This window comes from Electrona antarctica (genome assembly GCF_951216825.1).
Source record: "Electrona antarctica genome assembly, chromosome: 7".
NCBI lineage: Eukaryota > Metazoa > Chordata > Actinopteri > Myctophiformes > Myctophidae > Electrona > Electrona antarctica.
In genome coordinates this window covers 12,976,913-12,994,412 of record NC_136812.1, presented here as the reverse complement: position 1 = coordinate 12,994,412, position 17,500 = coordinate 12,976,913, and the positions used below count along the sequence as shown (strand labels likewise).

The following is a 17,500-nucleotide window of genomic DNA, read 5'->3' as shown; positions in this document are numbered from 1 at the left end:
AGAAAAGTAAAAATCACACCCGTGTGAAGTGAGGGGCACTAAAGTCCAACTCATGTTGATTAGGTGATGTAATGGTGATGTAAAACAAACGGTGCCAACACAAACATTAAACGCCATTAACAATAAAGAGACAATATGACGTATGAGGCACATTATGACGTAAATGTTCCCTTCATTGTCAATGGCGTTTACAAAACAAACATTGAACTAAAGACAAACATTAAACCTGCGTATAGAAAAAGTGAGGACAGAAAAGTAAAAACGGAAAAGTGAAGACAGAAAAGTGAGGACGCAAATTGTGATTGGCCGGCAGCCATTGGCCGGAATTAGAAGATGTATGATGATGTATGATGATAAGAGCGCCCCTCACTTCACTCAGGTTTTTAGATCAACGTTTGCCTGTTACGGTATCTCTCCTATGGTACCAACATCAATACAGCATGGAACTGTGGACAAAATCACATCCAACGATAACAAAATATTCTTTAGTTTTGGGTCTGAGAGGCTAAATATCATCGAATGGTGGTCCGTGGCTCAAATGCCGAATAATATATTGCCCAGTGCAGTGGACTGAGTGCAGCGCTGCTATCATCATCTCACCCATGGTAGTGGTCCTACTGTCTACTATCATCATCTCACCCATGGTAGTGGTCCTACTGTCTACTATCATCATCTCACCCATGGTAGCGGTCCTACTGTCTACTATCATCATCTCACCCATGGTAGTGGTCCTACTGTCTACTATCATCATCTCACCCATGGTAGTGGTCCTACTGTCTACTATCATCATCTCACCCATGGTAGTGGTCCTACTGTCTACTATCATCATCTCACCCATGGTAGCGGTCCTACTGTCTACTATCATCATCTCACCCATGGTAGTGGTCCTACTGTCTACTATCATCATCTCACCCATGGTAGTGGTCCTACTGTCTACTATCATCATCTCACCCATGGTAGTGGTCCTACTGTCTACTATCATCATCTCACCCATGGTAGTGGTCCTACTGTCTACTATCATCATCTCACCCATGGTAGTGGTCCTACTGTCTACTATCATCATCTCACCCATGGTAGTGGTCCTACTGTCTACTATCATCATCTCACCCATGGTAGTGGTCCTACTGTCTACTATCATCATCTCACCCATGGTAGTGGTCCTACTGTCTACTATCATCATCTCACCCATGGTAGTGGTCCTACTGTCTACTATCATCATCTCACCCATGGTAGCGGTCCTACTGTCTACTATCATCATCTCACCCATGGTAGTGGTCCTACTGTCTACTATCATCATCTCACCCATGGTAGCGGTCCTACTGTCTACTATCATCATCTCACCCATGGTAGTGGTCCTACTGTCTACTATCATCATCTCACCCATGGTAGTGGTCCTACTGTCTACTATCATCATCTCACCCATGGTAGTGGTCCTACTGTCTACTATCATCATCTCACCCATGGTAGCGGTCCTACTGTCTACTATCATCATCTCACCCATGGTAGTGGTCCTACTGTCTACTATCATCATCTCACCCATGGTAGCGGTCCGACTGTCGTCCTGATCAGAGCCCACTCCTGTTCGACTGGGACTGCTGTTCTGCTCTGCTTCTGGAGGGAGAGAAACAGACAGACAGACAGACAGACAGACAGACAGACAGACAGACAGACAGACAGACAGACAGACAGACAGACAGACAGACAGACAGACAGACAGACAGACAGACAGACAAACTGTACTTGAGTACAAGTGCAAAGGTATTGGCATCAAAATGTACTTAAAAGTACCAAAAGTAAAAATAATCATTATGCAGAATGTCCCGTTTCAACTTTTCAAATGTCTAAAAATCTTCAGCTATTTTCAAATGGCCGAAATGTACATAGGTGTGGTCAATGTATGTTTTGTAATAATAATCAAAATCTACAAAGTAACTAGTAACTAAAGCTTTCAAATAAATGTAGTGGATCCGAGATGTAGTGGAGAAGAACTATTGGAAATTGCAAATGCTCAAGTAAACTACAAATACCTCAAAATTGTACTCAAGTACAAGTAAATGTACTTAGTTACTTCCCAGCACTGGAAATTAAAATGAGGTTGTACACGCATGGACATGGGGTTCAGTGTCCAACAAATACACAGTGAAATACATCATTTTGATTCATTTACATTTTAAGTTAATGTAACTCTTCTGAGAGTGTACAACTACAACCCAATGATTCCGACATTTCAATCACTTATTATTATTTTTCATCGTTACACACTGTAATACTGTGTGTGCTACTCCACAACCATGCCCTCCTATAATCTCTTACGACTGTTTCTGTTGCTATGTCATTTCTGTTGTTTCTTTCTGAGGAAAGAATATATCTTTTTAGAGCAATAATTTTTTTATTTTTTCCTTCTTTTGTGGAATTGTGTTTTTTGGCAGGAGCATCGAGTGCAGAGGAGTTAACTGCTGGCAGACTATTCAAGCTGCCCCCACCAACCCCCATTTTTCCTTATACAATCTCTCTGTCATTCTCTCTCTCTCTCTCTCTCCCTCTCCATCTCTCTCTCTCCATCTCCCTCTCTCTCTCTCTCTCCCCATCTCCCCCTCTCTCTCTCTCTCTCTCTCTCCCCATCTCCCCCTCTCTCTCTCTCTCTCTCTCTCTCTCTCTCTCTCTCTCTCTCCCTTTCTCTTTCTCTCCCCGCCCCCTCTCTCTCTCTCCCCCCCTCTCTCTCTCACCCCCCCCCCCTCTCTCTCCCTTTCTCTTTCTCTTTCCCTCTCCATCTCTCTCTCTCCATCTCCCTCTCTCTCTCTCTCTCTTTGTCTCTCTCTCACCCCCCCCCCTCTCTCTCTCTCTCTCTCTCTCTCTCTCTCTCTCTCTCTCTCTCTCTCTCTCTCTCTCTCTCTCTCTCTCTCTCTCTCTCTCTCTCTTTCTCTTTCTCTTTCTCCCCCCCCCCCCCCCCCCTTCTCTCTCTCTTGGCCACAGACCTGGGTGCCAGGAACTAAAGCTGCTGTTGGCACAGAGGTACCGACTCAGAGAGAGAAACAGAGACAGAGGAAAGAGAAAGAAAACACAGATGGAGACATGGAGAAATGAGTGGCGGACAAAAGGCGAAACGAATCAGTGAACGGAGGTTTTTCGCCGTAGATTCTCTGGCGATGCGACAGAGATAAAAGTGGAAACCAGAGAAATCTTGTAGCGATCAAAGCGTTTTCATTCTGACCCCAACTCCAACATCATCATGTGTACTTTTTCACTGAACATTCTTAGAACAAATGGAGGAGACGACCATGAAAGGCCCCACGATGTCCAAATCATATGGACGTACTTTGTTTATTTAATCTTGGCGACATTTATAAAATGTTCCACTTTCAGCACATCTGATTGCAATTTCAGACAGATAGATCTTTCCTTACTTCTCAACACAACACGTGTAGGTTGGAGACATATCACAGAGATACTGTATCTGCCAGTGATGGAAAAAGTACTCCATACTACAATTAATAATACTTTTACTAATAGCTAAAATCGCTAAAACGAAAGAAAGAAGCAAATGAAAAAATAACAACTAATTATAATAATAACAACCTGAAACATGAACCTTTGTTGAGAAAAACTAAAGTTAAGTTAACTTAGAATAAAGTTGTCCTTTAAGTAAAAGTATCAATACTACCTTATATAGAAATACTCTGTTACAAGTACAAGTCCGGAATTCAAAATGTACTTGAGTAAAAGTACAACAGTATTGGCATCAAAATGTAAAGGTAAAATTATGCATTATGCAGAATGTCCCAATTAAAGTTGCCCACTGTTTAAAAACCATTTGAAAATAGATGATCTATAAAGCATTCGTCACACATCACGATGCATTGTTCAAATGTCCGAAACGTATTCGTGATGATGTTGCACACTTTAACTTGTATAGTGGAAGAATGCACAAACTAGCTTGTGTCAACCTGAAGGTTCAACATGCCTGAGGGGAGGAATCGTAGCTTTGCACAATGCAGCAACCTTTCCTATTTAAAAATGATTCATAACTTGTGTGCAAAATATATAACCCCAACAGCTCAGCCTTGCCAAATCAATAATAACGCACACACAAAAAGAAATTCAAACATTACGCAACCTAAGAAAGAAAGAAAGAAAGAAAGAAAGAAAGAAAGAAAGAAAGAAAGAAAGAAAGAAAGAAAGAAAGAAAGAAAGAAAGATCCTAGTCTCTCTTCACCTGTTCTAGACTTAATTTATGTATGTATTGGGTGCTTGGCATTTGTTTTTATAGTCAGCAGCAATGTAACTTGGATTATCTGTGTTACGATTGGCACACATTTTATCTTGACAAGTAACAAAATAAAAGATTCATAAAAACAACAACCATCCTTTTAAAGCCTACATTCCAGGTTTAGTATACATAGTACAATCCAGAGTGTTAATGTATCCATTTGTAACTCCTGAGAGTGTACAAACAAAACCAAATGGACCCTCCTCATAATGTCCATTTGGTTAAATGTATACACCCCCAAAGTTAAATTAACACTCAGGAGTTTACAGTCAAAAGTAAAAACCGAGAGTGTTCAAACTGACAGTGTTCTATCCATTTATAGAACTGCAGAAACTGTGGCTGACTGGGGTCAAGTCCATCAATTCACAGAGTGGGCGTACTGGCTTTCAAAATGCTGGACACTGCCTGCATGCTTGCAGCAAGAAAGACAGCAGCCATATTCGCCTGTTTGGAAAATAACTTGAACCCGATGTGGTGGTCGTCTTTGTGAGTTAATTGCGGTTTTTCAGTTACATCTTGAATTGAGTAAATTGGACGTGAAGTGACCCCCGGTCTTCTGAGAACAACAACAACATCAACAACAACAATGACACGCACGAAGATGGATGATGTGTTTTTAATGCTTGGCAGTGTGTTGGTGAGCTATAGCGCTGCCTATGAAAACCACAATATTAAAACCAGAGCATTGACTCTGGGCTCCGAGTTCGGTAGGAGGGTTTTTATGCCCCAAATGACTGTTGGTTCTGTTTATTCATTTCATACAGGGGGGGGGGGGGGGGGGGATCGAAGACGTTTGCTGCTGCTGTGCAGGCACCCGAACAGTGGTGAAAAAAGGTATACTCAAATGTAGAAATAGTCACTTACAAGTACTGTAAAGGTCCGGAATTCAAAATCTACTTGAGTTAAAAGTACAAAAGTGTTGGCATCAAAATGTACTTAAAGTACCAAATGCAGAATGTACCGTTTCAAGTTTTTAAATGTATACTAAATCTTTTGAAAATAGTAGATCTAGCCTACACGCTCACAATGTGTGTGCATTGTGAGTTTGTAGATCTACTAAGTAGTGGAGTAAAAGTAAAAGTAAGTCGAAAATGGAAATACTGAAGCAAAGCACAAATAAATTCTCAACATTGTACTCAAGTACCGTACTTAAAGGGGCATTTCACTGCTGGAAGAAACTGCAGTCACTCAATGTTAATAGTATTTGTAGTAGACCATAATGCTTTGGTGCATTTGCCCCTCCTTGTGGAGAGGGGGGAGGCTGCATGGAGGTGTGACTTGTAGTCCAGGAAGGAAGTGAAACCATATTTTAATTTTTCACGACAGATTTTGGTCATGGCGTGATTGATTCAAATATCTAAAAACACATATTACACACATTTAAAAAAACAAAACAGGAAAGTGTTTATTGTGTCCTAAACATCATTAAAACTAGAAAAAGTGCCCTTCTGGGCACAGGTCTCCACCAGGAGGATAGGACTGTGTGAGATGTTTGGCAAAATGTTTAGGAGTAATATAAACATGTTTTTTTGTTTGTTAGTTTTTTGCAACATTTTTCTTCATTTTGTTGAGGAAATGCAAAGTGCCTGGTGGCACTATAATAGGCCAATGTGAAAAGGGTGCCATTTCCATACGCCTTTAATGGCAATTGGATGATTTGAGACATTTTGTTCCAAAAATGTGTTTTGCAAAAATCAACCTGTTGGTGGCGCTATAACAGGCCAATGTGAAAAGGGTTCCTCAGCCTAGTAAGAAAATGTGTGAAAGATTTCACGTAAATTGCATGCTGCGTTCATGATTTGAGGCTTTTGTTCAAAACGGGGCAATCTTGCAAACTGTGAAAGCCAATTATAGCCAATTAGGATGGAATATGAAATATCGGACAGATCCGACTTGAGCACATGACCATAGAGATACTGTGTAACGATTTGTGAGATTTTTGGACAGAATCTGGAGGAGTAATATCAAAAAATGTGTTTTACAAAAGTCGGCCTCCTGGTGGCGCTATAAAAGGCAGATGCGGAAAATGCAGGTCAAAGATTTGTCCTTGGCCTCTAGGGAGTGTGCATGCAACGTTTCACGCAGATCGGTGCAGTTTTAGGTAAAAAAATTGAAAAGCTGCCTCATGGTGGCGCTATAACAGGCCGTTCTGGAAAATGTGGGGCAGAGGTTCATCATTGGCATCCAGGGAGTGTGTGTGCAAAGTTTGGCATCGACCGAGTGCAAAACATACTCTCTCCCCATGCCTTCGGCCTGGTGGAGACAATAAGATCTGGTTGCAAAAGGGGTGAAGTGGCCCTTTAAGTAAATGTACTTAGTTACTTTCCACAACTGCTGTGGAGGCACCCGACCCTCCACCCCCTCCACCCCCTCCACCCAACCCTCCACCCCCTCCACCCACACACACCCAAGCCCTCCCAGCATCATGGGTCACAGTGTGCACACTGTAAAATCCTCAGCATCCATTTAACTCTGCTGGGTTTTTACAGTGCAGTTGCACTGCCTGCTCTCTGTACTGTACTGCCATCAGTGTGTGTGTGTGTGTGTGTGTGTGTGTGTGTGTGTGTGTGTGTGTGTGTGTGTGTGTGTGTGTGTGTGTGTGTGTGTGTGTGTGTGTGTGTGTGTGTGTGTGTGTGTGTGTGTGTGTGTGTGTGTGTGTGTGTGTGGAACGCTGAGCTGCGATTCTACAGCTCCCAAAAAAACCGCAATATGAAAACCAGATGTTGAACACGGCGTCCTCTTCCAGTTGTTTTTGGACTGAGCTCACAGTCGTATTAAATATGTTTATACAAAGACTTTCGACCAGCCAATGGGAAAGGGGCATTCGCCCCGGGATCGCCTGTAGCATCAAGAGCAATTCTGAGTTGACCTTTAGACAACATCAGCATCACTTTAAAGATCTTATCTAGTGTACACTATAGAGCGTCGCAGTCCCGTCCCCTTTCAGAACGACGAGGGCACCAGGAAATAATTCCCCATTCATTTTTTCCCATAGACGTTTCCAAAAGTAGTTATTTAAAGACATTTAAGCCTCGGACAAAGCCAACAGCCGAGTTGACAAATCATGACAATAAACAATTTTTTGGGGGCCGAACAAATAATTAGAAAGACGGAAAAAAGGGCAGGGTACAACACTTTTTTTTTTTTTAGTTTTTCTTCTTCAAACAGCTGGCCTGTACTTCTCATCAGCTAGTGAGAGCTCAACACCTCATCCGACAACACACACACACCATTCAGTCAACATCTGTCGTGTCGTGTTTTGGATCTCCAAAATAAGGGTTGAACGGGGGGATATCCTGGCATATTATATAATCATTCTTTAATTAATGCTGACGGCCAAATGGTTAAATGTGTTGGGTATACTAGTCCTTACCCGTTCTGAACATATGAACAGCAAAATGATGTTCAGTGTGGGTAATCTATCTAATAATTTAGCGATCACTCGCCCGCTGTCTCGAGCAAAATAGACAGCGGGCGAAACAACTGAAGTTATGCGGAAAAGTATGTCCCAGTATTAATCCGTGTCCGTCCCAACATGCAGTTCACTGGTGACCCGGAAGCCGTCCCAACATGCATTGTAAGGAAGTACTCGGACTGACTGACTGACAGACAGCGACCGAGCAAAATAGACAGCGGGCGAGCGATCGCTAAATATATATATATATATATATATATATCATTATTTAAGCGAGCAATTACAAAACAGTTTGCTATCTATATATAGCGTCCAGGAGCTTTTTCCTTTTTGTCTTCTAATTAATGAAGGCAATCATGTCCACAACGTAAGCAAAAGATGCACTGGCAAGATCACTGCAGTCTTATAAATCCCTTATTAAGATGTTTTGTTCACATTCTTGCTTACACTAAACAACAGTGAAGTCCCTAAATCCGTTACAGTACGCTAAAAATACACGGCACTGAATGGGAGCGTGAAGTCGTCACTTTGTTCTTGAAAAGCAGACTTTTTGGAGATCAAAGGTTTAATGTGAGAGCATGGCACATCGCCTATTCAGTGTTTCTGTCAAAAGGCTTTAAAAGGTGCCAATTAGTTTAAAATCTGATCAGTCTAATGTAGTCATCCCATTTTCAAAACAAAAAAGGCTTCTTCATTATATTTGAACTATAGCACACTACAGGATCGTTGGCAGATTCAGCACTACCTAACCGACCGTACAGAGTTGAGGAAATTACATTTCCTAAAACCTCATCTGTCACAGGTTCCCGACCTCAATTGGTAATAGTGTAACCTAAGAAGTGCCTATTTACTCTCCACAAACTTTGAGATATTTTGGCTCCAAAATGCAATAGGATGTGTTGGTAACACTTGATAACTTTTCACTTAATAACATTCACATATAGTAAGTATAAGCTATTGGTTAATGATGGACTAATCATAAATAGGCCTAAACACACGAGCGGACGACGAAGGGTAAAACCCCGGAGGTTTCTGGGCTGGGTTATTGAGAGGCTGAAATACTGTAGGCTCTCTCTCTCTCTGTTCCTCTCTCAAGGATGCAATCTTGAAAGATGAAAACTAAGCTCATCAAGTGGCCGTCCTCGATTGCAGTAATGTTCCTCGAGTATGCTCCCTCCATTCTAGCCGGCTATGTGGCGTGTGCGCATCATCTGGGCGATTGTGACGTTGTGCAAAGTTGTGAATTGCAATGTTGTGCAATTGAAATGGCAGGAGGAATGGAGAAAACGTGTCTGAACAGCGTGGCCCATTTCCATGTTAGTTCAGCTCTTTTAATGAGCTTAATCACTGTGTTTAACCCATTTAGGTCTGACGTCGAAATTCAAAAAATAGCAGACCTACAAGTTCATAGCGCGCCACTCGGTGGCGCGCTATGAGCTTGTAGATCTGCCATTTTTCAATAGCTAAATTATAACATAATGTATGTAACCACCAAAATGGGTTCCCGCTCAAAATGGGTTAAGTAGCGTGCAGATCAAACAATGAAGCGTTGATTTGGGGTCGCCACAACTCGCTCAAGAACAGATACAGCAGCAAACCAGTGTTCATTTTGTTGACAACTAAATTAAAACTAACTTATGATGACTAAAACTATGACAAAATATACTGACAATTTTGTCAACAAATCAGAACCAGATGGAAATGTTAGGACTAGTGAAGACATCCAGTAGAATTAAGACATGTCATTTAATGCTTGGCGGAAAAAAAGATCAGCTATTTTCGTCACACAATAAACTATAAACAATAAATCAGGCATTACAACACCATCAAGGCCTGCCAAAATAAAACTTATATTTAGTCAACTAAAACTAGACCGAAAGTAAAACATTTCAGATGACTAAATAAATGACAAAAACAAAATAAAAATGAACACTGCAGCAAACTGATATTTGAGATGTGAAAGACATTGCTGCTTTCACTGTAGATCGCGGCACATCAACCTAGTGATCCAGTCTGGATCACCTTTCCTCGCTCGCTCACGTCACTGTAACGGTCGGGTGTAACCAGCGGAACTAGCAGTGACGTAATGCGAGCTTCCCGGCCGCAAAACAGGTCCTGACAGCTAAATAGACAGGAGACGTCAAATTTCAGTTTTGGCTCACGGGCTAAAGCGTTTGGGAACCACTGTTCTATAGCCAAGCCAGTTTTACATTTCCTTAAGTATCTCTGGCAGGGAATGTCATAAGCAAATAGTTGCACAACATAGCACAAAATAGCAGATCTACAAGCTCACAACATGCCGAGATGTGTCGAGTTGTGAGCTTGTAGCTCTATTTTTGAAATGGTGAAACTGTTCCTCGCCCACTGAAACCCCCTCAAGGACCCATGAGGTTCCTGGACCCCACTATACGAACCACTGCATTATAGCACGAGTACAGTATGCTTTCATCCATGTGGTGTGCATTAAGCTCAAGCCATGCAGACTGCAGTCTGCCTGAGTGGCTGGCTGCGATATCTCCGTTTTCCTTCCACTGTCACTCGCATTGTGCCCCAAAGTCTCCCTCCTGCCCTCAATCCTTCTCCCTCAGGGAAACAGGCCAGGTTCAAGATTAAGTTACAGTTACATCCCATTATACAAGACGTATAAGAGAGAATCTGTTGGGTTTCGGGCTACCTCGACATTGCAGCAAGAGAAAATAACAATAGAAATAGCTGTGGAAATAATTCTCTAAATATAATACAGGTTAGCTCACGGTTTTTCAGGCTAAGTGGGTAACTCAGCCTACTTGCCGGTAGCAATGTTCGTTTAGCAACCTTGCTAGGAATAGATCAAATGTACTGAAATATAAAAATGGTGGTTATAAAAGAAAAAGGGGGACAACTTTGCCATTAACTTTGACATTAACCCACCTCAATAATAATAATAGTAATAATATGGGCAGTTCCCACTCATTTAGGGTATTTTTGTCGCAGTACATTTGCACGTAGCCTACATGAAATGTGTCATTTGTGGCAGCCATTAACCCATTAAAACTAGGAAAGCATCCGTGTCATTTTAGGACTTAATTTGCGCTGGCTATTTAAAAATGGCAGATGCACTAAGCTCACGGCGCATCACTTCGAACATCTGCTATTTTTAAACATTTTTGAAAAATCTTGAAAGCGTGAACATGTCCTGCTCAGAGACGCCGGGGGGCGGAAGGGAAGCGCACCGGGGACCCTCTGATTCCCAGAGACAGAGCCATTCTATGCAATTCTGCTGTGGCCAACCGTAGATGAATCAAAGCCCCCCTGGACCAGAAGGACGTTTTGCAGTAAACGAGTGGCAAACTCTTGGCAAAATGTGAACAATTAAGCTAAAGGAGCTCGGCTCACAGGCTTTGCAAATGGAGGTAGTTTGTGACGTCACCGACGTACCGTACATGCACAAATGACACTATATAAAATTGTAACCAAATGGTGCATTTATATAGCGCTAGATTGTGCATCACACACACACACACACACACACACACACACACACACACACACACACACACACACACACACACACACACACACACACACACACACACACACACACGGCGGAGGAAACCAATGCAAGGCACCAATCTGCTCATCGGGAGCAATCGGGAGTTCAGAGTCAAGGACACTTCAACACCAGCAAGCCCGGGATCGAACTGGGAAACTCGCGGTTCCCATCCGCCTGCTCTACCGGCCCACTCTACAGTACCTGATCCACACTGTCACCCCTTATGGGCTAATGGTGTCATCAATTGGCCCAAACCCGGAAGGAGGAAGAGTGAAGAGTATGCACTGTTTGAGAAGAGAAACTTTCATTGAAATAAGTGGGTAGGGATTTTCTGTGCCTCGTCCAGATATAACGAGTTGAATGCACAAATGTAATTTCTACAAGCTCTTCCCTGCGGCATATCAGCCATTCTGGCACAATTCTTTTTAAACCTCTCTCTGACAATATGTCAGTTTTCAGAAATCAGAATGTAAATCGCCTATAGCTGTAGCTTGGAATTTGTCCAAAGTTACATGGAAAATATCTGCAACAGAAGGCTATTGTTTAACTCTCCCCATTACAGTTTCTCGATTGCTAAAGTCACTTTGAATGAAACAGTGGTCTACTGTAATCATTCGTGACTGTTTTTTTTGGAAAATGTCATTTCTCATTAATTTCACACAAAATGCAAATATTAAGAACACTTTTGAAAAGACAATTCCTTACAAAAGCCACAAAAAATAAATCTAGTAAATCATGTCAGACGAAGTATTTGCAATTATATTATATTATAATTGCGAATCTCTCCTGCTTGTGTGCAGATTGCAGAACCTCTTTGCACATTCGTTCAATCAACAATCAGTCCTACATCATGTGTTGTGGCTCTTTTGTTGGTTCCAAACATTTCCACATTGCCAACAAACCCACTGATGCACCCAGAGACTTTGGATGTACGCAGATCAAAGAAATAGATTGTCCACAGGTTCAATGTCATTTTTGGTTGCATTTACTTTCCTTTTGAAGTGCAGTGATACATTACAATACAAACATCTTCTCTTCCTTATGGCATGATCTCTGTGCTGTGCTGTCTTTCTCTCTATCTGTCTGGTAAAAACCATTTGTCCACCACGTGCATGCCACTCCCCAATCACCCAGGCCTACTTATACCTTCTGTCAAGCAATTAGGCCTGGGGAGGCGTGCCCCTGTTATCCAAACAATAATTCAATTACAACCCATCAAACCAATGCCCAATAATGCCAAATAGCTACAACAATTGTGATAATAATAAATAGACATACAAAACAGTGAGGATGGCTTCTACACTCTGCACAGTATGGACACAATTACAACAAAGTCAACTCTCGTTGCGTTTTAACAGCAGGCGACAGCCTGGCGAATTTTCCGGAAGTGCGTTATTGGGGGACCCGGTAACTACTGGCGATAGCAGGCGAAGAGGCGATAGTCGAAACGTGGGCGGAGGAACGTCGCCCGAAAACATGAAAATATTTTTTGGACGACATTGTCCGGCCATAGCCAATCAAACTCATGTGTTTTATTTGTTTAGCCTCCACTCTCCAATGACAGCATTCCTTCAATGACAGCAGGAACACCCACTAGGAGATTTTTTATCACCTAGAGTCTCGCCGCTGTTCGCTCGCAGTTAAAACGTAGGAGAGATTTGCAAGAACGGGGCAAGTATAACTTAGAGATCAAGGACAAGTACAGAGGAGAGGAGCAGGAACCCGGGAGGGCCAGAGAGCAACTCAAAGGGGGAGACAAAGAGCCAATGTTTCAGCAGGTGAAATCTGTGTACCGGTTTATTGATCACGTCATCAATCACAGCCTTTCAGGGAGAGAGGCCGGGCAGCAGGGCCAGCCCAGTCTCAGGGGATCAACTGTACGTGGCATCGATAGTGAGTGAATATTCAGGAATGAGAAGAATCTCTAAGTGACCTTACTGTATGTCACTACTACTGTATATGTGAAACCATTTTTACAGAACTCCAAGACAACAACCCTGTGCTGGTGGCAGGAGTGAAGCATTGAGCAATTAATAAAGAACTGTTAGGGGCCACTGAAATAATCAAAATCTACAACGTAACTATAGTAAGTAAAGTATTGGAAATTGGAAATCCTCAAGTAAAGTACAAATACCTCAAAATTGTACCTAAGTACAGTACTTAAGTAAATGTATTTAGTTACTTTACACCATGTTTGCTTCAAGGAGCAACCAGATCTACAAGCTCACAATGTGTCAGGACGATCCATGGGCAAATACATATCAATCTGGGGGTCCTTGACATAGCCTACAACTGAACGAATACATATCAATCTGGTGGTCCTTGACATAGCCTACAACTGAGTGAATACATATCAATCTGGGGGTCCTTGACATAGCCTACAACTGAGTGAATACATATCAATCTGGGGGTCCTTGACATAGCCTACAACTGAGTGAATACATATCAATCTGGGGGTCCTTGACATAGCCTACAACTGAGTGAATACATATCAATCTGGGGGTCCTTGACATAGCCTACAACTGAGTGAATACATATCAATCTGGGGGTCCTTGACATAGCCTACAACTGAGTGAATACATATCAATCTGGTGGTCCTTGACATAGCCTACAACTGAGTGAATACATATCAATCTGGTGGTCCTTGACATAGCCTACAACTGAGTGAATACATATCAATCTGGGGGTCCTTGACATAGCCTACAACTGAGTGAATACATATCAATCTGGTGGTCCTTGACATAGCCTACAACTGAGTGAATACATATCAATCTGGTGGTCCTTGACATAGCCTACAACTGAGTGAATACATATCAATCTGAGGGTCCTTGACATAGCCTACAACTGAGTGAGAACCACCGCTTTTAGTAAACAAGAATACAGGCCATGCTGCTGTGGTAGAATGTTTACTCGCCTTTACACACTGTACTTATGTATAAATTTGTCTATATACTATAGTATGTGGCACCCACATATATATATACCGTATATATAAAAACATTGGGCCATTGTGTAATGATTGATAGATGACAAGTTCTGTGAGATGACAAGCTATGCTTTTTAGGTCGACTTATTTGATTTTGTGACATGTTTTGGCGTGTCCTAGGGGGCATTTAGCAAATGAAATGTGTCATTTTGCCTGACACGATTTGGGGATTTGGGGGGTGTGTTACCGGGGCAGTGTTAGCTGTTTTGCAAAAGTGAATTTTGCGTTTGGGAGAAATGTGCTCGAGCAATCAAGAAAATTTGTAATGCAATACACACGGCGAAATGACTGGTCTGCACACCACAGTTCCCATGTTGTGATGATGTTGCAATGCAGAGGAGAATGGGCTATTCAGCGATTTTTTTCCCCCATATTTGACAGGAACTAGACTTTACTTTACCCAACCTCCCTATCAAGACGCAACCGGGCCTTATTTCCTCTGCACTTACCCGTTGCACAGACATTCTGTGGAGTTAATACTGTGAAGCCACGGTCCACCTCTATAGAGCTAAAGTTAGCTAGCCTATACAGAAGAAGAGATAACATGGTGTTGTTACGTTACAATTATTACATAATAGCTTAATCGCAATTATTCTTGCATAATCGATTCGTCAATCGTTTCCATGTTGAAAAATGTCCATACATTCCATACAAAAAAAGCAGCACTTTGTGACGTGTTGTAAGCTTGTAGATCAACTTTTTCCGCTATTTGTCTCCACCAGGCCGAAGGCATGGGGAGAGAGTATGTTTTGCACTCCGTCCGTCCGTCCGTGTGTCCGTGTGTGTGTGTGTGTCCGTGTGTGTGTCCGTCCGTCCTTCCGTCTGTGAACAGCTAATCTCCGGCACCGTTAACCCGGTCGATGCCAAATTTTGCACACACACTCCCTGGATGCCAACGATGAACCTCTGCCCCAAAATGTCCAGAACGGCCTGTTATAGCGCCACCAGGAGGCCGATTTGTGCAAAACAAGTTTTTGGACAGTACACCTACAGATTTTGTCCAAACATCACGCAAATTGGTACACAGTCTCTCTAGAGCCATTCAACAAAACGGGTCTTCCAGATTTCTCAGACTCCATCCTGATTGGCTAAGATTGGCTTCCAAAGTTCGCAGGAGTGCTCAGTTTCAAACAAAATGCTGCAAATCATGAACACAACGTGTGATTTCCGTGAAATTGTGCACGCACATTCCCACTAGGCCGAGGAAGAAATGCCACATGAACATTTTCAACTCAGCCTCATGGTGGCGCTATAACTGGCCGAAAAGTGTTTTTACCTCTAACTGCACGGATCTGTGGATAACTTTGTATGCCAACTCCCTAGAGGCCAAGGAAAAACCTCTGCCTGGAATTTATCACATCTGCTCTTTATAGTGCCACCAGGAGGCCGATTAGTGTAAAACACATTTTCTAATATTACTCCTTCAGATTTTATCCAAATTTCACGCAAATCGCTCCTAAACATTTTGCCAAACATCACACACACACACACACACTCCTATCCTCCTGGTGGAGACCTGTACCCAGAAGGGCACTTTTTCTAGTTTGTAATGTTTTTGGAAAGATGTTTTTTATTATTATTAATTGTGTCAGTGATTTCTTTGTATATTTAAGTTATTTGACATATCTGCCCTGTGCAACTTGTGATTACGAAGCCTAAACCCCAAACAGAAATGTATACAAATCGTAACATTCCAATGTTCAATGCAACAACAAAAAAATGTTAATCGCAATTATTTGTGTGGCAATTAATCGTAGACTTAAATTCGTAATGGTGACAGCCCTATCCGTTAGTTATATTGAAGCCTACAAGATCTTCACCTAGTGATCTCCACACATTTCTGGGCATGTGTTAGCCTGTGGAAATAGTACTAGGGCTGGAACATGGAAATTAGTAGGCGTAAAGTTAAAACTAGTAAAGTTAAAACTAGTAAAGTTAGAAATTATAGTACTAGGGCTGGAACAGAGATGGAAATTAGTAAAGTTAAAACTAGTAAAGTTAAAACTAGTAAAGTTAGAACTTATAGTAGGCCTACTAGGGCTGGAACAGAGATGGAAATTAGTAAAGTTAAAACTAGTAAAGTTAAAACTAGTAAAGTTAAAACTAGTATAAAGTTAGAAATTATAGTACTAGGGCTGGAACAGAGATGGAAACTATAGTAAAGGTATCTGGCTAGTACTGTAGCTATAGCTACCAAACAATTAGCCTGGTTGGAAAATCAGATCTAGGTCTTCCCTCACAGTGTGTCCGTTGGTCTAAGAGACGCAGTGAAACTAAAAATAACCCGGGAACTCACATCAATTCATACACTGCCAACAAGCCAACCAACCATACAGTGTGAGTGACTCTCTCTCTCTGTCTCTCTCTCTCTTTCTCTCGCACACGCACACGCACGCGCACGCACACACACACACACACACACACACACACACACACACACACACACACACACACACACACACACACACACACACACACACACACACACACACACACACACACACACACACACACACACAGGGAAACACACACAGGGGAACAGGCCATATAGTGTAACTGTGCCAATACACAAGGGACAGGAATGAGTCTGGTGAAATCATGTAATCAAAAGCATTTCTCGCAGCAACTATTTCAATCTCCCTGCAACATTAAACAGAACAGAACGGTGCAAAAGGTCACGATGATACAACGGAAACATTTTAGAGATAATAGGCAAGGACGCTCGCGCTCAGTGTGAGCAACAACCTTTGTTGACATACTTTGGTACGTTACATTATGTTGGCAACCTTGATTTGGCAACCTTGATTTGGCTACAATAGAAACCTAGCACGTACATCTCTACCAACCGCTACAATAGAAACCTAGCACGTACATCTCTCCCGACCGCTACAATAGAAACCTAGCACGTACATCTCTACCAACCGCTACAATAGAAACCTAGCGTACATCTCTACCAACCGCTACAATAGAAACCTAGCACGTACATCTCTACCAACCGCTACAATAGAAACCTAGCGTACATCTCTACCAACCGCTACAATAGAAACCTAGCGTACATCTCTACCAACCGCTACAATAGAAACCTATACCACATACATCTCTACCGACCGCTACAATAGAAACCTAGCGTACATCTCTACCGACCGCTACAATAGAAACCTAGCGTACATCTCTACCGACTGCTACAATAGAAACCTAGCGTACATCTCTACCGACCGCTACAATAGAAACCTAGCGTACATCTCTACCGACCGCTACAATAGAAACCTAGCGTACATCTCTACCGACCGCTACAATAGA

At 42.2% G+C, this 17,500-nt stretch overlaps 1 protein-coding gene across 5 annotated transcripts in view; it reads right to left on the bottom strand.

Moving 5' to 3' along the window:
* Positions 1–17,500, bottom strand: part of LOC306926843 (nuclear factor 1 C-type-like) — a 69,644-nt gene that overhangs the window by 30,212 nt on the left and 21,932 nt on the right. For all 5 annotated transcript variants that reach the window (XM_079506310.1, XM_079506312.1, XM_079506311.1 and 2 more), the window contains exon 5: positions 1,537–1,611. In XM_079506310.1, coding sequence (XP_079362436.1) covers positions 1,537–1,611 — 75 coding nt within the window. The remainder of the gene's footprint in view (positions 1–1,536; positions 1,612–17,500) is intronic.